The sequence below is a fragment of the Nycticebus coucang genome, chromosome 6 (genome assembly GCF_027406575.1).
Source record: "Nycticebus coucang isolate mNycCou1 chromosome 6, mNycCou1.pri, whole genome shotgun sequence".
NCBI classification, from domain to species: domain Eukaryota; kingdom Metazoa; phylum Chordata; class Mammalia; order Primates; family Lorisidae; genus Nycticebus; species Nycticebus coucang.
The window spans coordinates 138,177,706-138,200,092 of NC_069785.1; the positions used below are offsets into that span (position 1 = coordinate 138,177,706).

At 40.2% G+C, this 22,387-nt stretch overlaps 1 protein-coding gene across 5 annotated transcripts; it reads right to left on the reverse strand.

The window, feature by feature from the left end:
• Nucleotides 1-306: 306 nt before the first annotated feature.
• DDX25 (DEAD-box helicase 25) lies at nt 307-22,240 on the reverse strand. 5 transcript variants are annotated; one of them, XM_053595421.1, is made up of 12 exons: nt 22,096-22,240; nt 21,419-21,485; nt 21,139-21,183; nt 20,547-20,682; nt 15,904-15,996; nt 15,688-15,790; nt 14,078-14,192; nt 12,982-13,159; nt 4,985-5,222; nt 3,725-3,887; nt 1,671-1,859; nt 307-593 (listed from the first exon to the last, which is right to left on the reverse strand). In XM_053595421.1, the coding sequence occupies exons 1-12, from the start codon at nt 22,156-22,158 to the stop codon at nt 532-534; spliced, it is 1,452 nt and encodes a 483-aa protein (XP_053451396.1). In that variant the 5' UTR covers nt 22,159-22,240; the 3' UTR covers nt 307-531. The 5 variants fall into 5 exon arrangements, with proteins under 5 accessions (XP_053451396.1, XP_053451399.1, XP_053451397.1 ...); XM_053595424.1 differs by having other exon boundaries at nt 21,996-22,104; XM_053595422.1 differs by lacking the exon at nt 21,419-21,485 and having other exon boundaries at nt 22,096-22,196.
• Between the last annotated feature and the right edge of the window lie 147 nt (nt 22,241-22,387).

The following is a 22,387-nucleotide window of genomic DNA, read 5'->3' on the forward strand; positions in this document are numbered from 1 at the left end:
AGCAAGAAAATACTCTCCTCCAAAAGGTTTCACCTTTTAAAGGTTTTACTCTGTACTTTTAAGAACATGCGTGTACCCCTGGGGGAAAATAGCGAGTGAGGGAGGGAGACAGTGATGGCTGGAAGGGGCAGTCTTGAGGGAGGCGAGACCTAAGGCTTTCTTCCTGGTCAAACCCTAAAACCTGTGAAGTTCTACTGCCCTCTTGTGGCACTCTGAGATGCTCACAAGAGCTCCATCTGCTCAGATTACAGAAATAAAATCCACATATCCCATTAGCCCACACAAAGATGTTTACCTGTAAAAAGATTAGAAAAAGAAATAATCTTTTTTTATTCAAAAGGATCATATGTTTCACATAAATTAGGCTTTGAAAAGACCTCAGGTCTTAAAACTAAGAGTGCCATGACATTTATTTTGCCACCTGTGACAGTTTCACGTCAAAAAAGCCTCAACATAAAAAAATTTACCTTCAAAACCATGGGAACATTCTCACATAAATTAGGATATTTTACAAATAATAAAGTTCTTTCTTCAATACTCAATCTTTTCAATTTCATCCATGTCTTCAGGGTCAAGTTGCTTAATACTGTTGTCTAAAAGAACAAAAGAGAATGGAACCAGTCTTACCCTCCAGACTGAATGTAGCTTCATTCCATCCAACTCTGAATTTCTGAAGACACTGCATGGAAAGCCTTGAGGTAGGAACACATGGAAAAGAATGCCACCAAAATAACCAACCAATACTCACTAAAGCAGTGCCAAGTGTACCAGACCAAAGAAAGTACATATCTGGGGTGGAAAAGGGACCAAGGAGAAGTGAGGAGGGCTGGAAAAGAGGGGTCCCCACTGCGGCCACCTCCTGAGACCAGGTCCTTGGCGCTCAGCTCAGCACAGTCATAGCGGCCTCAGTGCTTCCTTCTCCCTCTGCCCTGACACAGGGGCACTTAACCTGCTTCCCTGAAGGGTAGGTGGATGTGCTATATCAGTCTGAAAACGTCTAAAACTTATATTCCGTATGTGTGCCTATGGGTACTTCCCTGCTTCCCACAAAGGTTGAGGACTACCATCCCAGAAGGTGGAGATTTTCCTTTTCCCTTGCTCCCCAGCCACATCCATGGGCTTTGAGGCATGGGGTAATCTGAGAAGCTGATACCCTAGTCGTGAGGCCCTTTGTGTCTCCATCAGCATGATCTGCCAGTCTAGAGTTGCAGCTGGCCAGCATCAGAGCTCACCTCGTTTAGAGGGGGGCTGGAGGAAGGGCCATAGACCTCTGAATTCAGGAATGTCCTCTCTGGGAGGGTGGAGAAGAGGGTAAATAAAAGGATTAATAAAAGAGGAAGCTAGGGACAGAAGATAATCTTAAAGGACTTTGTTACTTTGCTTGGTATTTCTTTATAGGATGCAAGAGTTGGCTCTAGTTTCTAGAATGAGCTATAACATATAAACATGAGCTCATAATAATTCTACATGATTTTTAAATTTTCTTTCAACTGCCATGTAAGAATTAAATCATCACCTGTCTCATATTCAACTCTGCCTGTCAGATAGAGACTGTCCACTCCTGGCTTCTGCCTCCACACTCCAACGAGTCCCCACACTCAAACTCCCCACACGTGGGGCTGTCAGCATTAGCCGTCTGAAGCTCGTGCTGCAAAGGTGGTGCTACTCACTGAAGTGGTCCTGGATCTTCATGAGCAGTGGCAGTTTATCCACTTCAATCATGTTGAAGGCGAGGCCTTTCTTCCCAAAACGCCCTGTCCGCCCTATGCGGTGAAGGTAGGTCTCATAGTCTGGCTCCTGTGCTTGGTTTATTGGGAGATCAAAGTTCACAACAATTGTCACCTGCTTCACATCAATCCCTAGAAGAGGAAAGACACTGTATGATCCTGCATCACAGTTACTGAGGGAACTCTCATTGACAGAGACAATTTGTAAGTCAACTGGGCTTATGTAACAGAAACAGATTTGTTGCTTGGGCAGTTCACTTGCATGCTGTGATGTCTGTGATGCTAGAGAGAAGAGTATCAAGAAAGGCTGATTCTACAGAAGTCTAAATAAGTACAGTGAGAGAGAGAGAGAGGTGGGGACAGGCACTCTCCTCTCTGCCGAGTCCCACAGGCCCTTTAGCCCGTGTCCTCCTCTCCCTCTCACAGGGCTCCCGCTCTTCTCCATCCCAAGACGACTGCTCTCATCGGGTCTGTTTTATCCCTTCCCCGTGTCCATGGTTACAATAACATCCAGACTGGTTTTCCTCTCTTTTCTGCCACTCCTCAAATCTCTCCCACAATGGTCACCACATCCATGTCCAAGATACTTATGTTCAGAACCCATTGCAGGATAAAGTACAAGCAATTCAGAACCCTGAGTCACGTGAAGTCTCATCTCTTTCTCGTCTGACTCACAAATACAACACTCCATTCATAAGTTCTGGCCATTTCCCAAACTGTAAATGCTCATCCAACAGAACTGTTACTCTTCCTTAAAGCCTTTCCAGGCTAATGCTGCCTAGGAAGACCTCTGTGGCCTTCACTGCCTTCCCCACTCGGCACAAACAAGCTAAGATGGGGAACCTTGCCCTCTTTGTGCTGGTCCTTGAATCTGGGGCTCTCTAAGGGTATGGAATCATGCTTCCCTATATGGTTAGTCCCTCAATCACACTAACCACATTTCAGGTGTTTCAAGAGCTGTACATGACTGGTGGGTGCCTGCTGCACAGCACAGAGCAGGACATTCCCATCACTGCAGGACGCTCTATCAGACCACGCCAGTCTAGATAGGCAAGAGTCTAGGTGTTGAGCTCCTGAGGGCAGTGGCCGCACCCTTTTTCAGGACACTCTTCCTGCGTGTAGCGCTTAGCACTCACTCCTCTCAGTTCTACTTGTCGAACTAAGAATGAACCGGGAAACATTTTTTGAGTATGAAGTCAAAGCAAGGATATAGAGGAGGGATTAAGAAAATTGGAAGGCCCTTGCCTTGAAAAAATAAAGGTCCCCTCCTGCCTCATAGAGCTTAGAGATGTTCAACATCATTAATTATTAGGGAAATACAAATTAAAACCACAGTGAGATAGTGTTGCATATCTCTATTGGAAGAACAGTTAAAGTTAGAAAGAGTGACAATACCCATTGCAGGCCAGAATGCAGAGTAACTGGACTTTTCCTGCACTGCTGGTGGGCGTACAAAATGATGCAGCCACTGCAGGAGAGTTTTGCAGTTTCTTGTAACACTGAACATGTAATATGACCCAACAATTCCACTCCTAGGTATTTACCCAAGAAAAATACCTGCATAAAGGCCTACACATGAATTTTTATTACAGCTTTATTTAGAACAGTCCCAAACTAGAAACACTACAAACATCCATCAACTGGTAAATGAACTATTGATGGAATAGAAAGGAACAAACTATTAACACACACAGCACTGGTGAAACCCAAAGCACTGCTGGGTGGAGGGAATCAGACACAGAGGCTCTGATGTTTCAGTCATGTGGCACAAAGACAGACAGACAAATCTCATCAATAGGTGCCAGAGGCCATGGGATGGGGAGACTGCCTGTCTGCAAAAGATAATGTGGAAGCAGGCGAGATGGAGATGTGCTGTGTTTTGGACAGTGATGGTTACAAGACTATGTTTGTCAGATGTCACCGAACTGTATACTTCAAAAGAGTGAATTTGGTTATATGTGAATTACACCTAAACACCTGCCTTTACACACACACACCTCGGGCGCAAACATTGGTCGTGATAAGAACCTTCTCTTTTCCATCTCGAAACCTCTGAATGATGGAAGCTCGCTGCTCTACGGTCAGCTCTCCACTTAACAAGGACACCTGGTGGCCATCCTGCATCATCTCCACGGTCAGCCACTTGGCATTTCGACGAGTCTGCATGAAAAAGCAAAACCCACCCACAGCACCCCAGGTTAAAGCACCTGCCTGCTGTATTTAGGAAGATCATACATGCAGGGTGACTGTAGGAGGGAGAAGGCTGCAAGAGAGCTTTGATCACCTCAGTCTCATACGTGAGACTGTGGAATGGAATTTTGTGTCTGCCCGTGCTTCTACAGGTCACATCCTCTCAACTAGTCAGAGCTGTGGCTTTCTCACCCATAACATGGGGATAAATATGCCTCACCTCCTCCCATGGTGCTTCAACAACAAAGGACACAATGCAAAAATAACAGTGACAGACAGACACTCCAGGGTAACTCCTACGTGCCAGGCATCTGGCCGACATATTTTTGTACACCATGGTCACGTGTTTTCACAATAAATTAATGAAGTAGCTACCTAATTTCATTAAAACATTTTAAAAACAGACACTTCCCCAAAGCTTAAAAATATTAAGCAACTTGTCCAAGTTTACACGGCTTGCCAGTGGTAGAGCTGTGCTATCCTTTAACAGTGCAGTGGGGATGGAGGTGAGTGAGATGGATAAGACCCTGATCTCATGAAGCTCAAAGTGTTTACATGGTGATGAGAAAATATGTGACAAAAAATGTCAGATAGCATAAAATAAATATGAAAATTAAAATAGAGTGCTGTTAATACTGAGTAACATCTTTATTTATTTATTTAGCAGTTTTTGGCCGGGGCTGGGTTTGAACTCGCCACCTCTGTTATATGGGGCTGCTGCCCTACTCCTTTGAGCTGCCCCTGAGTAACATCTTAATCTGTAAAATTAACCTGATAAATCTGTAATCTGTAAAAACTACAACAAACATACAAGTCTAAGTGGGCAAGTGTTACAAGTAGTCTCTCCAAAATGAGAAGGCCCACAGTTTAATACCATATTGAAGATCCTATTACACTAAGTCTTTCTAACTTTGTCCATAAAATATGGATAGTCTCTGTTCTGAGTTGCTCTGAAAATTAAACCAGACAACACACACAAAGTGCTGGTCATGGTGCCTGACCCTAAGGCACCTGCTCATGTAACTACCCCTAACTCCACCTTTAGGGAAAACACAGGCAGAGCGTACCTGGCAGAAGATGATGGCCTGCCCAATGGTGATGCCGCCATAGATGTTGCACAGAGCTTGGTATTTGTCTTTCCTGCTCCCACACAACACGTAATACTGACGGATATTGTTCAGGGTCAGCTCTTCTTTGCGTAACTTGATGACATTAGGATCAGGGATGATTCGCTCAGCAAACTGCCACACAGAGTCCTCAAAGGTTGCTGAGAAGAGGAGCATCTGGCATTCAGAGGATAGCGCTCTGTGGGAGAGGTGGGAGGCTGTCACTAGCTGCTCTCACATCATTCTCCTTTAAGTACTTCACACCACTGCCATCAGGCTCCATGCGCACTGCTATGCCTCTATGGGAAGAACCAAGTGTCCCGCCCCTCCTTGTCACCAAGAATGCAGAAACATAATAAATGGAATGTGGAGCTTATTTAGAACATATTCTGGAGAGTTTGAGGTATCTTTTGCCAATTTCCTCCTTAGGAGAGATAGACTCATGCAGCCAGCGGGTAGTCCAGCTGCTTTTCATGGTACAACCCCACACCAAGGTAAATGGAAACAGAGGCTAGTCATTTGATGGCAAGTGTTATGTTCTAAGGGAAGAACAAAAGCCACAAGCAAATTTATTTGGAATGGGAAGAACCTGGACATAAATATGAGAGAGCCAAGTGGGAAAGTGTGCTGACTAAACTGTCCATTGAGCCTATAACGAATATAAGCCAAATTTGCATAAAGTGCAAAACCTGGCTACATCAGTATGTGGAAGGACAAACAGAGGTTATAATCCTGGGGAAGAGAGAGGGCCCAGTGACAGGAGAGAGGCTATGAGGGAATCCTGAGGAGTCAGTAAATAAAATTCTATTACTCAGTTGGGCTACTGTAACAGAAGCATGGCCTCCTGTGGTAATTCATGAGTGGAATAATTATTCACGTATTTCTCTGTATACATTTCATATTATCAATAAACATTAAATTTTTAAAACAAAATAAGTAAGAGAGACCAGAGAGAAATCAGCTCTTCTGAGAGAAAAGACAGAACACTTTGGAAAACAAACTTAGTGCTAAAGGGGCGCACAAGCCATCACACAGCAGTGATGCCAAGGTTATTATTTTAATCTGACCGACTTCTGGTCACCTATGACAGACTGCCCACATGTGCTACTGTTTCAGCTCCCCATATCCTACTAATATGATCAAAGAGATAAAAATAGATATTGATCTGCAAAAACACGGAGAACAGGAGAGGAGGAACTGTGGACAAGATATTTTAATACATTTGGAAATGGAAAGGGTGGTAAGTAAGAGTGGATGAGGCTATGAGATGAGAGCCTCAGAGTGTTGGTGGAAGTACAGCTCACTGTTCCCTCAGAACCAAGAGATCTAGGGTCTGTGAACTCCAGGGTCCAGAGAATTAGGTGGAAAGAACCGAAAATGGGGTGCATATATTAGAAGATACTAGGAAAGTTCTACATTCGTATACTGGACCCTCTTGGCCATGTGCTGTTTGACAATCCTGTATCTGGAAAAAGATGGCACAGGGTTTGGTATCCCAAGGATGGGCCATCTCATTCAACATGGAGAAGAAACCATGGGCTATTTTGTAGAACATAATGGATTTTGAAGACTTAGTATTTAAAATGTAAAATACCTCAGCTGGGTCCAGCTGCTCATGCCCATAATCTGAGCACTCTGGGAGGCGGAGGTGGGAAGATCCCTTGAGTTTAGGAGTTGGAGGCCAGCCTGAGTAAGAGCAAGACCATGTTTCTATTAAAAACAGAAAAATTAGTTGGGTATTGTGGTGGGCGCCTGTGGTTCCAGCTATTCTGGAGGCTGAGATAAGAGGATTGCTTGAGCCCAGGAGTTTGAGGTTGCTGTGAGCTAGGCTGAGGCCACTGCACTTCAGCCTGGGCAACAGAGTAAGACTCTGTCTCAATAAAAAAAAAAAAGTAAAATATTTCATTAATATTTTTAGATCATTTGTTGAAATCATACTTTAATATAAGGGGTTAAGTAAAATATATAATTTTATCTGTTTTTTAAAAATGTGTCTAACAGAAAATCTAATATATATATATTTTTTTTATTGTAGAGACAGAGTCTCACTTTATCGCCCTTGGTAGAGTGCCATGGCGTCACACAGCTCACAGCAACCTCCAGCTCCTGGGCTTAGGCGATTCTCTGGCCTCAGCCTCCCGAGTAGCTGCGACTACAGGCGCCCGCCACAACGCCCGGCTATTTTTTTTTTTGTTGCAGTTTGGCCAGGGCCGGGTTTGAACCCACCACCCTCGGCATATGGGGCCGGTGCCCTACCCGCTGAGCCACAGGCGCCGCCCTGGAAAATCTAATATTATACATGTGGCTTGCAATATATTTCTATTGGACATTACTGGTTTAATCTTTTTTACACAAAATGAAGGAAAACTGAACAACCAAAATATATACTCTATATAATTATCACTTAGTAGTCTCTAGAGTAGAAAATGAAAGTCTTTTGATGTCTATCGTATTAAAAGAAAAGGAACTTTCTCAGAAAGCTCTTTTTGACTACTACATCTTTCCTGGAGTTCTGACTTTTTTAATTGCTATTATATATAAACAGAGTAATTTATTGGTAAGAGATGACAAGAAGGAAATCTCCTTGATCTCTGTCCAAAATTATTTTCAGTAGGAAGACCAGTGAAACATATGTGTAAGGAATGGCTGTATCCCCCTGATTTACACAGCTAAGCAGGTAGAAGCAGAAGACTAGAGGTTTACTCTATGCAGAAATCCCAGACTTGGGGATATCAGCCTCAAAACAAGGTGGGAGCAAAGCAAATAGCTGAGGAGATAGTATTCAAGTGAAATACACACTCCTCACCTTGCTCCCAGAATATCAGCAACTGAGGGCCTACCTGCTAGGAAGGCGATCAGAGACACACACAGTCCTTCAAGTGACATCATAAAATAACGCTCAGGCTATGGAAAGCTAGTCAAATGTCATCAGATATGAAGGGGAAAGTCTGCTGTGAAAGATAGAGACTGCAGCAAACATAAAAGGAAACTCAGATAATTCAGAGACAATCTTGAAAAGAGAAAAAAGTTTAAAATATCATAGTTAATATCCTTAGAGAGACAACAGGTGTTAACATCCATAATGCAAGAAAAGGAAGAGACATTAAAAAGTCAGGGAATACCACCAGTATGATGCAGACGAACAAAGGAAAGCTAAATGACTGTGCTATTTTAATGACAAGTGGAGAGATATAACATGATAGGGCTAAAGGAAAATAACTAAAACTGAGCATAATGGATCATATAAAGGGAAGAACTGGGGACTGGGCATGGTAGAGAAAAGGAGTGTGGAAAGCTACACAGAGAAAGCAGCTCACAAGTTCAGGATGAAACAGGCAGTCCTTTAAATCAAAAGGTTTTTTCCCCCCCTTTGGCCAATGCTCAGTTGAAAATAGTAGATGCTGAATTAGCTCGCCATACCACACAAATGAACATCATTATTGTATCATTCCCTCCATATCTCTAAGAAACTTAGTATAGTTACATTTCCTAGTTTAGAGGTTGCAAGTAAAATGTCCTGTGGGTGAATAAATGGGGCAATTTTTTTTTTTTTTTTATTGTTGGGGATTCATTGAGGGTACAATAAGCCAGGTTACACTGATTGCAATTGTTAGGTAAAGTTCCTCTTGCAATCATGTCTTGCCCTAAATGGGGCAATTTTGGTAATAGATATCTCAACTATTTTAGCATACAGCTGATTCTATCAGATCTTACCAATGATCATGCTTTCAACAGAATGTTAAGCAATATATCAAATTACAGCAGCAACAACAAAATTACCCCAGCTTTTACATATTTTTGAAATGGAGTTTCAAAATATCTTCCTGATTTTTATGAAGTTATAATACATGTAAAATGCAGGAAATATAAAACAATATTATTCGTATCTTATCGAAATACAAACTAGCCCTTAGTCAATTATCTGCCTATGTAGTAGACAGTCCAAATGTAAATTCCGGCAAATTCCATTCGGTCTATAAACTTTTTATCAAAGAAAATGAAAAGATCTTTAGGATAAATATCCTATATACTTTGTAAATAACACTTCTAAAGAGGGGTATGGTCAGTCTTACCCATGATATTCAGCCATTCATTATCAGAGTTTTTGTGTTTTTCAGTTTTCTTAAAACTTACAGAAGCACTCAAAAAAAATTTTTAACTATATATTATAGAAATGGAAGGAGATAGCTTCCTTAGACATGTGTCTATATTGTAACCATCATTGTTGCCGATCTTTGAAAAGATTTAAAATGTTGGCCTGCCATAAAATTTTATTTTCAAAACGTGGGACAAAAAAAAAAAAGTCCTTCTCCAAACAGAAAGACATATATTGTGGTAAGAATGGAGAAAATGACTATGATAAAGCAGAAATTACATGCTATTTCTCCAAAACTGATTGTTGATCTCTAAAAGGCCATGAGGAATGTAGGAGCAAGGAAAGAAAGGACTGATGTAACTGAGTTGTCTGGTGCTATGGACAGGCTGTGGAAAAACTAATGACTATTTCTTTTTTAAAGAAATAAAACTGCTGCAGAACTCAAAAACCATCACCAGACAAGGGCACCCAGTTGAACAGAACCTTCTGATTTGTTCACTGAGTCTGTGACTTACTTGGAATCCACCTTTAATTTTATAAGTTTAAATCACCTATGAGCTGTAATTATTTTCCTTGAGAGAAAGAGGTTTAGCTTACAATGTCTAATATACTTCAGAGATTAGAAGTACTAGATGCTTTAGACATAGTTTCTATGATGAATTTATAGATGCAAGAGATCTCAATGACAAACCAAGCCTGTAGATACAGTGGATCTAAAAGATCTTGAATATTCTTACCACACACACAAAAAGGTAACTATGTGACATTATGTATGTTAATTAGCCTGATTATGGTTATCATTTCACAATATATACAATATCAAAACATCATGTTGTACACCTTGAATATGTATGATTTTTATTTGTCAATTATGCCTCAATAAAACTGAAAAAAAAAACCCCATAGGTTGAAATAGCAAAAATAAATAAATAGAAAATAAATAAAAACTGTTGCTAGAAAGTCAAATACTAAGTATTTCATGCTTAAAACATGTCCTTTTGTTAAAAGGACATTTGGCTTGATGTTGTCACACTGAACTGATATCAGTCAGTGTGGGCTTGATAAGAACAGAGCTGAAAGCTGAAATGAATTTTACACTTGACTGTATGAAGCTCTGCTACCATGTAGAGAAAGCTATAAGAAATTCAGAGAAGGGTGGCGCCTGTGGCTCAAGGAGTAGGGCGCCGGTCCCATATGCCGGAGGTGGCAGGTTCAAACCTAGCTCCAGCCAAAAAAAAACCAAAAAAAAGAAATTCAGAGAAGTATCATTAGAAAAGGACAGAGAACAAGTAAAAATATCCTAACTGTACTATGAATAGAAAGAAACACTTTTTCCCCCCCCAGCAGTCTCCTCTCCCTCTGGTGCTCAGGCTACAGTACAGTGGCATCAGCCTCAAACTTTTGGGCTCAGCGATCCTCCTGCCTCAGCCTCTGGAGTAGCTGAGACTTCAGGCATTGGCCACGACACTTGGCTAATTTTATCTATTATTAGTAGAGACGGGGTCTTGCTCTTGCTGGTCTTGAACGCCTAAGTTTAAGCAATTCCCCCCACCCTCAGCCTTCCACAGTGCTAGGATTACAGGCTTGAGTCACCATGCTTGGTCAAAAACATTTATGTAACAGAAAATTACAGAATATATAACTCGAGTAAACATGTTTTTCATATTTTATCTTAAAGTAATAACACATACGGATGACTATTATTTCTATTCTATATCATTGTATTTTTTTGCCTGCTATTGACTGTATCCCAGATTGGCTTGATAAAAAGTTGGTCACTCTAGGAAAAGGGCAAATTTAGCAAATTTTCTCAGAACAGAAATTTTATTTCTCGGAATAAAATTTATTCTCAAATTTTGAGAATAAAAGTGCACAATATGTATCTAGCACAATGAATGAAGAAAGACATCTTTGTAAAGAAAAAAGACCTCACAAGCTTTCAGAGAAGAAAGAAAAACAGATCACAAAAGCTTGGAGATCAGATGATTTTAAACTTTTCAGTGATAACACTGGAAGCTGACAATGTTGATTACATAGTAATTTTTAAAAACTTCTGTTTTCAACATTTCTTAAAATTTAGAGAGACAATAATTTTCTTTCTTTTTTTTTTTTTTTTGTAGAGACAGAGTCTCACTGTACCGCCCTTGGGTAGAGTGCTGTGGCGTCACACGGCTCACAGCAACCTCTAACTCTTGGGCTTACGTGATTCTCTTGCCTCAGCCTCCCGAGCAGCTGGGACTACAGGCGCCCACAACGCCCGGCTATTTTTCTGTTGCAGTTTGGCCGGGGCCGGCTTTGAACCCACCACCCTCGGCATATGGGGCCGGCGCCCTACTCACTGAGCCACATAATTTTCAACATAGGATTCCTATGTAGGCAAACTACAAAACAAAAAATCAAATTTACGGATACAGTAAAAACATTTACCAATATGTAGAGGCTGAAAAATGAATCTTCTATGTATCATTTTGAAGACATTAGAAAATATACTTCAATATACTGAGGAAATAACCCAAGGAAATGCACCCAGGAAACAGAAGATTTAAAACTATACATAACATCTGAACAAAGAGAAAGCCCATGATGACAGCAGTATAGCAGGTCTAGAAGCAATCAGATTGAAGTTGGAGAGAGGGAGCTTGGGACCTTGCCAGGAAAATAAAAATCAAAGGATTTGTAATATGTATTTGACTATTTGGAGAAAGCAGTGACATCTGACACATATGATGGAAAGCTAGGGAAAAATTAAAGACACCTACACAATGATACTAACTAAATGAAAAAAGGCAATTATTAATTCCAAGAGAAAAATGTGTACAATAAAACATATAGTCTGCCCCTCATATCTATGGATTCTGTATCTGTGGATTCCATATCTGTCAGTTAAACCAACCAGACTGAAAACATTTGGGGAAAAATTGTACCTGTACTGAACATGTACAGTTTTGTCATTATGCCCTAAAAAATAAACACTATCTACATATCATTTATATAGTATTAGGCATTATAAATAATCCAGAGATGATTTAAAATATACAGGAGGATGTGCTTAGGATATATGCAAATATTACACAGAGGTGACAGAGAGGACAGAAAAGAGAGAAAGAACTAAATTCCTACTCCTATCACGGGAAATAGGGAATAGCAGTATGAGAATATTATTTAGAAGTATAAAGGTTAATAGCAGAAAAGAGAGGTATCTTCTTGAGGTTGGATCAGGAGGTGACTGGTTTTCACTTTAAGTCTTTCAACACTATTTGAATTCAACACTGAGTATATAACAGTACTTTGTTTAGAAATAAGGGATACAGATTCCTAATACCCACTCTCAGAAATTCTGATTCGGTTAAGACTGAGATTGGGCCTGGTAATCTGTAGAATTAATCCCCTGAAATGATCCTGATAGAAGAGGCCAAGGAAAACTCTTAAGTTTCACCTACAATTTAATAGGCTAAGTCAAGACTAGATCACCAGTCTCTTGATCCCAGGCTATTGTGTTTCCTAGTTTACTCCAATTATCCACTGTATTCTTAATAAACTCATCAGGTTTAAATAGATCCTCTTCAGAATTCTGCTTAAAATGTAACACATTACTGGCTAATGTGCAGATCCACCAGGCGGACCCCACCTTTAAGTCTGTGTTGAGAGGTAAGGTGCTTGGAGAAGTTACAAACTGAAGAAGCTGGAAAATTGTTAACAGTGTAAAGGCCCCTTGAGCTGCTGAAAATAATGAAAACCCTGATTTGTTTTAGAGGTAAGGGTGATGAAGAATTAAGCAATAAAGATAATTAGGAGTAGCAGACAAATGAAGTTCCTTGTCTGCACAGAAGACTGAGGAAGAAAGGATAAATCTGAAGATTACCTTTGAATACGAATGCTCTGATCTGAGAATCCTTGGGTGTCAATCATCACATCTGCTTCATCCAGGACAAACACACGAATCTTAGTCAAATCAATTAATTTTCGTTTGAAACACCAATCTAGGACAGTCCCAGGAGTGCCAATTATAATCTGTTTGGTGATGTCAGTGCCTCTAGGAACTAAGGAGAAAAGGATTTTAAGTGCTCCTTCAGATGCAAAAGTCTCCACCAGGCCACAATTCAGGGCAAAGCAATATAGAATTTGTAAGCAAAAGTATAGGTTGATTTTCCAAGATGCAAACCGCAGGTCATTGTGTCTTTCGATTTTTCAAGATTTTCAGGATAAATTTTGAGTTTCTAGGTTTATGCTAGAAACTGCATATATGATTCTGCCTCATGGTTATTTAAAAAGTCACACTGCAGCAATTCTGTCTTTCAGAAATACTGGCACAACCGTGAAAAACTACAAACCTTCCCCAAACAGAAAACCACCAAAATGTCCATCAATAGGTTACATTAAATAAATTATGGAATATTGTGCAGCTAGTCAAAAGAATAAACATAAAAGTGTTCCCATTTTTAGAAACACTCAATGAAAACAAATACATACATGTCCATTTGTTATGCTAGTATGAGCTAAAAAAAAAAAGCAAAAAACAAAGGCTTTTCTGTAAGACAATAACTACAGTAAGTTGTCTTTGGGAATAGTTTTTGGAGGGCAAAGAACTTTCACTGTTACCTCCTAACCTTCTGTCTTTTAAAGTTTCTTTTTGCCCTAAGTATGTTAATACTTTAATAAAAAATCCAAAAATAAAAACTGTTCTGTACAAAATAACCCAGTCTTAAAGTAGAGAATGTATAAAGGCATCTTCTCGCAAGATGTGGAAATGATGTAGCTAATGTCTGGGTCCTCGCTGTGTGCCAGACATTGTGGGCAATGTTTTATCGTCTCACTTAATCCTAATAACAGCCCTGTGATAGAGGTGCTATTATTTCCCTCATTTTAGAAATGAAAAAGCAGAGGAGTTATATAACATGCTTGTTAGTGGTGGAACTTGGATTTACAAAATCAGCCAGGACTGGCTCACTGGTACATACTTCGATTCCCTCGAATGGCATACATCACTTGAACGTCTACACAGAACTTTCCCATCCGCTCAACCACGCGGCCAGTTTGCAGAGCCAACTCATAAGTAGGCGCCAGGCAGAGACACTATCAGAGAGTAGAAGGGAGGAGGAAGGTTCATACAAGCCATCTTTCAAATCTGAACTACAATAAAAACTTATACAGGGAGAGGCACAGAAATGCAATGGGAGGTTTTGGTTGAATAAAACATTTAAAACTAAACACAATTTAATAGTTGACAGATTTGAGGTGAATGCTGAGTATGAGGGGGGAGGAGCTTAGGGATGGAGACATAGCTACTTTTTGCATATTCTGTCCAAAGGGCATTTAGAAACACAATTTACTGGTCGCCCACAGAGCAGGATAGAGGGAGGCTGGGAATAATTAATAGTAAGAGAGGAAATGCAGGACAAATTACAGCTTTAGGGTGATCTCTCTTGCCTGCTATTCAAAGTCTGCCTATTTCCAAAACTCTCTGTTTGATTCAAGGCATCTATATTAACTCTATATTTATATCTACATGATCCTGCCAGGATAAAAATTCCCTCAAACTCTTTCATTTGTTATTCCATATTCGCTATAAATGGTGGTTGTTAACGAATAAAAATATTGATGGAACAAACTGGTGAGACCTAATACATTTACATCCTTCAGTGGGGATCTGTGATGGCGAAGGGAACAAGCCAATTCCACATACATTCAGCACATACTCAAGCACAGCTTACCCTGAAGAATTTTATCGATAATGCCAAACTCCAAATACAAACTGCACCAAACTTGTCCAAAATGCACAAGATTTCCTGGGCCTGGCTTGAGTCCCCAACATTTGTAGCTTCTCTGGCTGATCTGAGTATAACTTTGCTGAGGAAGCCTTAGTGTTCTCCACTTCATTTGGTGCATATGGGCACTCAGCTTGTCAAATGAGTCAAGAGAGATGACCTGACATGCTCCATGAGTAGAAATGAGAGCAGGAGATGCTAAGCGTGGTGCAGGCCAGTCCCTGCTCACCCCCCAAGTGTGTGACCTCAGGAGAGACACTTCCCTCTCCACACGTTAACTTCTTTCCTTTGTTAAATCAGGGAGGCAAGTGCATGATCTTCTGTTCCCACAGTTATCTATCATTATTGCATGCTTATTTTGTGCCAAACACAGTGCTAAAAATATACATTGTTTCATTAAATCCACATGATGACCCTATGAGGCATTCATTCATTTCTTCGTTTGTTCAATGAGTGGTTTCTATAAGCCAGGCACTGTGCTAGACATTAGGATTCAAAGGTGAGTAGATCTACTATGATACAGGCCTTTATAGACGTTACCTTATGGACAAGGGTTAACGGACTCTGAGAGATTTATTAACTTGCCTAACACATTCAGCTAGTAAGCAGAGGCTGATATCGCAACCAGTTAGACGATAAAGCCTGTGCTCTCTCTCACTGTCCTGTACTGCTATCTAATGCTCTATGATTTTACAAAAGGGCGTCTATTCTAAATATTGTTATCACAGTAGTAATCATATCACTATTACTAAAATAGCCTTGGCACTGCAAGCATTCTCACTTCTCCCTTAGGCTTTCCTTACCTGTGGGAACAATTCCAAGACATTCACTCTGCTTAACATTGCCAAGACAAAGGCAGCTGTTTTTCCTGTTCCAGACTGGCTCTGTGCTATGAGGTTCTGGGGTCTGCAGAAAAGAGGAGACCACTGGGCATAAAATGAACACAAGAGCCTGAGCATAAACTGAAAACAAGAGACTAAAAATGACCAAGTTAGAATACCACTACCCTGGAAACTCACGGATGTGCCAGCATCATAGGGAGAGCCATCTCTTGGATTTTGGATGGCCTATTAAATCCCATTGCATAGATCCCTTTTAGTAACTCTTCCTTTCTGTCAAAAAACAAAACAAAACAATTCAAACAAAGCCTATGATTGGTCAGTAGCTGCAGAGATATATACTTGAAAGGTGCATTTCTAAATTAAGCCAATTTGCAACTGAGCTTTAAAAGTAATATTGAGAAATATATCAGACACAATATCAAAAAACTATAGGCCAGTATCTTTGATTAGAACATAGATGCAAAAACCCTCAACAATACTAGACAAATCAAATTCAACAACACATTAAGAGATTATTTATCATTATCAAGTGGGACTCATTCTAGGGATGCAAGGATGGTTCGACTTATGTAAATCCAACAATGTGATACATCACAGCAACAGAATGAAGGACAAAAACCATATGATTTGGGCTGGATGCAATGGTTCACACCTGTAATCATAGCGTTCTTGGAGGCAGAGGCAGGTGGATCCCTTTAGCACAGGAATTCCAGACCAGCCTGAGCAAGAGTGAGACCCCATCTATACTAAAAACAGAAAAATTAACTGGGCATTGTGGCCAGTGCCTATAGTCCCAGCTACTTGGGAAGCTAAGGTATGAAGATTTCTTGAGCCCAAGAGTTTGAGGTTGCTGTGATCTGTGATAATGCCCTGGCACTCAACTCCAGGGCAATAGAATGAGACTGTCTCAAAAAACAAAACACAACAAAATACCCCATGTGATCACTTCAATTGATGTTGAAAGAGCAGTTCATAAAATTCAACTTCCCTTTAGGACAAAAACTCTTTTTAAAAAACAGGGTATAAAAGAAACATACCATAACATGATGAAAGCCACATATGACTGAACCACAGCTAGTATCATAAAAACTGGCGAAAGGCTGAAAGCCTTTCATCTAAGATCTGGACCAAGAAGAGTAATGTCCAATTTCTGTTATTCACCAACACAGCACTAGAAGTTCTAGCTAGAGCAATCAGACAAGAGAAAGAAATAAAAGGCATCCAAATTGGAGAGGAAGAAGTAAAATTATCCTTGTTTGAAGATAACTTTTATCTAGAGAAATGTAAAGACACTACAAAACAAAAAATCCTAGAACTGATAAACAAATTCAGTAAAGTTGCATGATACAAAATCAACATACAAAAATCAGAAGCATTTCTATATGTCACTGCAAACAAAATGAAACCAAGAAAGTAATCCCATTTATAAGAGCTACAAATAAAATACAGTATCTAGGAATAAACTTAACCAAAGAATTGAAAGATCTCTACACTGAAAACTATAAAACATTGAGGAAAAAAATTGAAGAGGATACAAAAAATGGAAAGTATTTCATATTCATGGATTGGAAGAATCAATATTATTAAAATGTTCATACTACCCAAAGCAATGTACAGATTCAATGCAATCTCCATCCAAATACCAATAACATTCTTCACAGAAACATAAAGATAATCCTAAAATTTATATGGAACTATAAAAGACCCAGAATAGCTAAAGCCATCCTGATCAAAAAGAAGAAAACTGAAGGAATCACATTACTTGATTTCAAATTACACTATAGAGCTATGGTAACCCAAACAGTATGGTACTGGCATAAAAACAGACACATAGAACAATGGAACAAAATAGAGGACCCAGAATAAAATCACACATCTGTAGTGAACTTACGTTTGACAAAAGTGCCATGAACATACATCGGAGAAAATACAGTTTTTTCAATAAATGGTGCTGGGAAAACTGGATATGCATGTGTAGAAGAATAAACTAGACCCTTATTTTGTATTTTTCCATATACAAAAACCAAATCAAAATGGATTAAAGACTTAAATCTAACATCTGAAACTCTGAAACTACTAAAAGAAAACACTGGGCAAATGCTTCAGGATATTGATCTGGGCAAGGACTTCATGAGAAATACCCCTAATACACAGGTAACCAAAGCAAAATTGGACAAATGCGATCACACCAAGTTAAAAATCTCTGCACAGCAAAGAAACAATCCTTTGTGAAGAGACAATCCTAGAATGGGAGAAAATATTTGCAAACTACACTCAGTAGGAAAAAAATCCAATAATTCAATTAAAAAATGAGCAAAAGATCTGAATAGACTCTTCTCAAAGAAAACATACAAATGGCCATCAATCATCAGATAAATGAAAACAAAACTGTAAGAAGATAGCATCTCACCCAAATTAAAGTGGTTTTTATGTATAAGAGTGGCAGTAACAAATGCTGGCAAGCAGGCAAAGAAAGGGCACCCTCATACATCATCAGTGGGAACATAATTTGTGTAAGCACTACGGAGAAAAGTATGAAGGCTCCTCCACAAACTAGAAGTAGAACTACAGTGTGACTCAGCAATCCCACAGTTTGAGTATATAAAGAAAAAAAGGGAATTAAGTATATCAAAAAGATATTTGCACTCCCATGTTTTTTGCAGCAGTGTTCATCATGGATGAATGGATAAAGAAATTGTGGTGTATATATATGATGGAACATTGTATACCCATGAAAAAGAATGAAATCCTGCCATGTGCAACAACATGGATGAAGATGGAAGACATTATGTGTTAAGTAAATAAGTCAAGCACAGAAAGACAAATCTCATGTGTTCTCACTCGTATATGGGAGCTAAATAATAAAAGAATTAATCTCATGGAAACAAAAAGTAGAATGATGGTTACCATAAGCTGGGAAGGGTTGAGGGGAGGGGGATAGTTAATGAGTGCAAAAACACAGATAGCTATAATGAATAGTATTGGATAGCACAACAAAGTGATTATAGTCAACAATAAGTTATGGTATACTTTAAAATAACCAAAAGAGTAGAAATGGAACATTCCTAACACAAAGAAATGATAAATGCTTAAGGTAATGGATACTCCAATTATTCTGATTTGATTATTATGCATTGTATGCTTGTATCAAAACATACACCGTATAAGTATATACAACTATTATGTAACCATATTAAAAAGTTAAAAAATATGTAATTCATACCTTAATTCTCAAACATGCAAAATAAACTATGCTATAAACCGGGCGGTGCCTGTGGCTCAGTGAGTAGGGCGCCGGCCCCATATGCCGAGGGTGGCGGGTTCAAACCCAGCCCCGGCCAAACTGCAACAAAAAAATAGCCGGGCATTGTGGCGGGTGCCTGTAGTCCCAGCTGCTCAGGAGGCTGAGGCAAGAGAATCGCGTAAGCCCAAGAGTTAGAGGTTGCTGTGAGCCGTGTGACGCCACGGCACTCTACCCGAGGGCGGTACAGTGAGACTCTGTCTCTACAAAAAAAAAAAAAAACAAAAAAAAAAAACAACTATGCTATAAACCTAGGCTAAGGACAGTGGTAAGGACCTAAAGTTCACTTTCCACTTTCTGTTGAAGGAAGCAAAAAAAGGAAAAACTCATTTGATAAAAAGAGTATTATCATTTGCCAGGAGATTTATATTTTCCACAAAAGCAGAAAACAAAGTGACATTTACTGTTTAGTTCTTTTTTATGAATGCCACTAATGTTTTTAACAGTAATTTTCAGAGAAGATAAAATTTTATTTAGGTTGACTCTTTTATTAGTTCTCCCCAGGAGAAAACACACTACTATCTTATTCTTCTGAGGTAATACTTTTAAATGCATCTTTCCTGGGAGTCTGAAGAAAAATATTAAATGGGGATAAAGCAAATGGGCTGAACACTTTCACCTATAATGACATACACATTTGGAAGTACTTAATTTGGAGATTACTTCGTAGAAGACTGGCAGGCCATTTTTAATCCTAGGTAGGCTTCCACCATTTAGAAAATGTCTGTGACAGAGGAAGAGAAGACTAAAACAACAACAAAAACCCAGAAAAATGTCTAGGCATCACAATTTTGGATTTTTACCCTTTCCTAAGTCTGCATCAATTCCTTTTCTTTGTGTTATAAAGCATTTCCTTGATGGCCATTGATAAATATAGAATGCCAACCTTTCTAGGGAAAAGTTGTTCACTTTAATACTATTTGAAACAAAATATAATTAGGAAAGTAAATGCTTCTAACTCTTCTAAAGGGGTTAGGGAAGAATGTTTATGTCATCAGTGCCCCTGTATCTAGATTCTGGTACGGAGAGTAGCAATTTGGCTGTGCCTGGCTTAGCTATTCCCCTTAGCACTGTAAGATTAATATATTTTACTACCAAAAATATTCTCAATTCTCTGAGCAACTTGGGAATTCTGGTGTTTTCTGAATTTTATTTTGATGGCATGCAAAATGTATACAACACCTCCTTTTTTTTTTTTTTTATGAAACAGAGTCTGCCCTGGCTAGAGTGTCTTGGCATCGACAGCAACCTCAAACTCCTGGGCTCAGGGATGCTTCCTACCTCAGCCTCCCGAGTTCCTGGGACTATGGTGCTCGCCACAAGGGCCAGTTAGCTTTTTTTCCTTTTTTTTTTTTTTTAGTAGAGATGGGGTCTTTTTCTCAGACTGGATACACTTCATTTTAATACTGAATATTATTAAACAAAGGAAATACTGATGGTACTTGTTATAAGCCGATTAGTTTGCTGTGTGTTGTGCTTTCTGCCGGCATTTTCCCACACTAAGAGTGAAAGTACTCACAGCCGCAGCTCTTCAAATGTTTTTACTGAGTAAAGTGGAGAGCTGGGATCCTTTTGTAAAACTTCAACTCGGTGACTGGATTCTACCAAGGACTGACGGATTAACTTGTTTAAGAGTGAATTAGCTGCCAAATCCGCTAGAAAAGCAAAAATAAAAAAAGGGGGACATCAAGCTTCCTGAATGACATAAGTTACCCTCTCTCATTCAGTGTTGGTGTATCAAACAACTGCAGCTACATTCCTGCTTCTTCTGAAAGAAGGTTCTAGAAAGAATGACATAGCACGGAGAACTCATTCTTTATGAAGATCTAGTTTGCTGGGATGCTACACAAACCTCTAACTTCAAGCAGCCTATGCCCATGTCCATGAGATCTAATTCTTCCCTGGCAGCTGGAAATTCTTATCCCACTTCCCACATATTCCAATCATCTTCCTCTAAAGAAACAGACCCATTCTTGGTATTTCTTCTGATATTTGCTATTAGTAAAGAAAAGACAGTCCTTTTCCAATTGAGATGTTACTCACACTGTGAAAATTATAATAAACTGATACAGAATGCCAGGAGGGTAAATGCAAATGAATTTATCTCCTACCTACATCTTCTTCATCCTCTTCTTCAGTGTTATTAAGAGAACCATCTAAAGGAATGGAAGAGAAACAGCGTAAAGATAAATGCTGACCAGAAATGTAAAGCATATGATTCCATTTATGATGATATGAGTCATCCAGCAGAACAGTGGATAAAATGGGAACAGTAGCTGAGGGTCTTGAAGGTTAAATTAAAGGAGCCCAAGATATTTCTCTTGGCAGAGACGTCATTGAAAGCAATGCTTGTTAAGTGAGGTCAATCTGCTTTACCCTAACAGCACTCACCTACGTTTGGGACTGTAGTACTCTTAATACCCCGAAGGTTCTTCCGGGGGTGGATGGGGTTTGAAAACTATTGAAAGACACAAATTTCAACCAATATTAGGAAGCAAGCCATCACGCAGCCGAGCGCTCCCTACCACAGGGGCTGGAAGGGCTTCAGGGAAAACCACCCGAGTACTGTTTCCTCTGCAATACCACGTAAGGTATCAATGAATTCCTTTCAGGAATAGGTCTCCTGTAGGAATTATTCTAAAAATTGGAGGAGACTTTCTGTAGTCCTTGTGCACAAAGTTCCTCTTTATTAAGCCGCTAGTTTACATACAGGCAGTACTCGGGGGTCGCAGCACCAACAGGGGGATGGTGGCTAGAAAAGTGCGATGGCACATACAGAACGGAGGCGAGGCAGGGCTCCATGGTCAAACCAGAGAGTGGGACACCAAGTCCAGCTGGGAGAACCAGCTGCGTTCCCAGTGTCTTTACTTCACCCTTTCAAACCAAAGGTCTTATCTCTCTGGACCTCCTGTTCCGTGGCCCTCTTCCAAACTCCTCCCGCATCTCCCTTCCACCACTTGACACCCACATCGAACACTAGCTGGGCCACCCTCCCTCCCGGCGGGCTTTCCCGGAGACTCGGTGCTCAGGCCCTGCTCCTGCGCCCTCCCAGGCTCGGTAGCGGTTACATGGCTGCTCAGCCGCTCGCTCTTCGCCGCCCCTGCGTCGCATCCCCAAAGTAACGACGCCATAGCTGCGGTCGCCACCGCCGCACTCCGCACGTGCTTCCACTGCGCAGGCTACTCGGCGCCCCCGGCGGCCAATAGGCTTCCTCAGGAGGCGGGCTCAAGTCCACGCCCACCTTGCGCGGCGCGCAGGCGCCGGAGCTGGGGGCGGGGCTCGGAGAGACGAGGGGCGGGGAGAGAGGGAGAGTAGCTGAGAGAGTGGACCCGGGAGGTTTTGGTTTGCCAGTCCCGAATT

Coding starts and splice junctions, on each gene's coding strand:
- DDX25 (XM_053595421.1), bottom strand. CDS start 22,158: ATGGCGTCGTTACTTTGGGGATGCGACGCAGGGGCGGCGAAGAGCGAG. Junction 15,997..20,546: donor ACATTTGAAGAGCTGCGGCT/GTGAGTACTTTC, acceptor GTTTTTTGACAG/AAAGGAAGAGTTACTAAAAG. Junction 13,160..14,077: donor TGCCATTCGAGGGAATCGAA/GTATGTACCAGT, acceptor TTTTCTCCTTAG/TTCCTAGAGGCACTGACATC.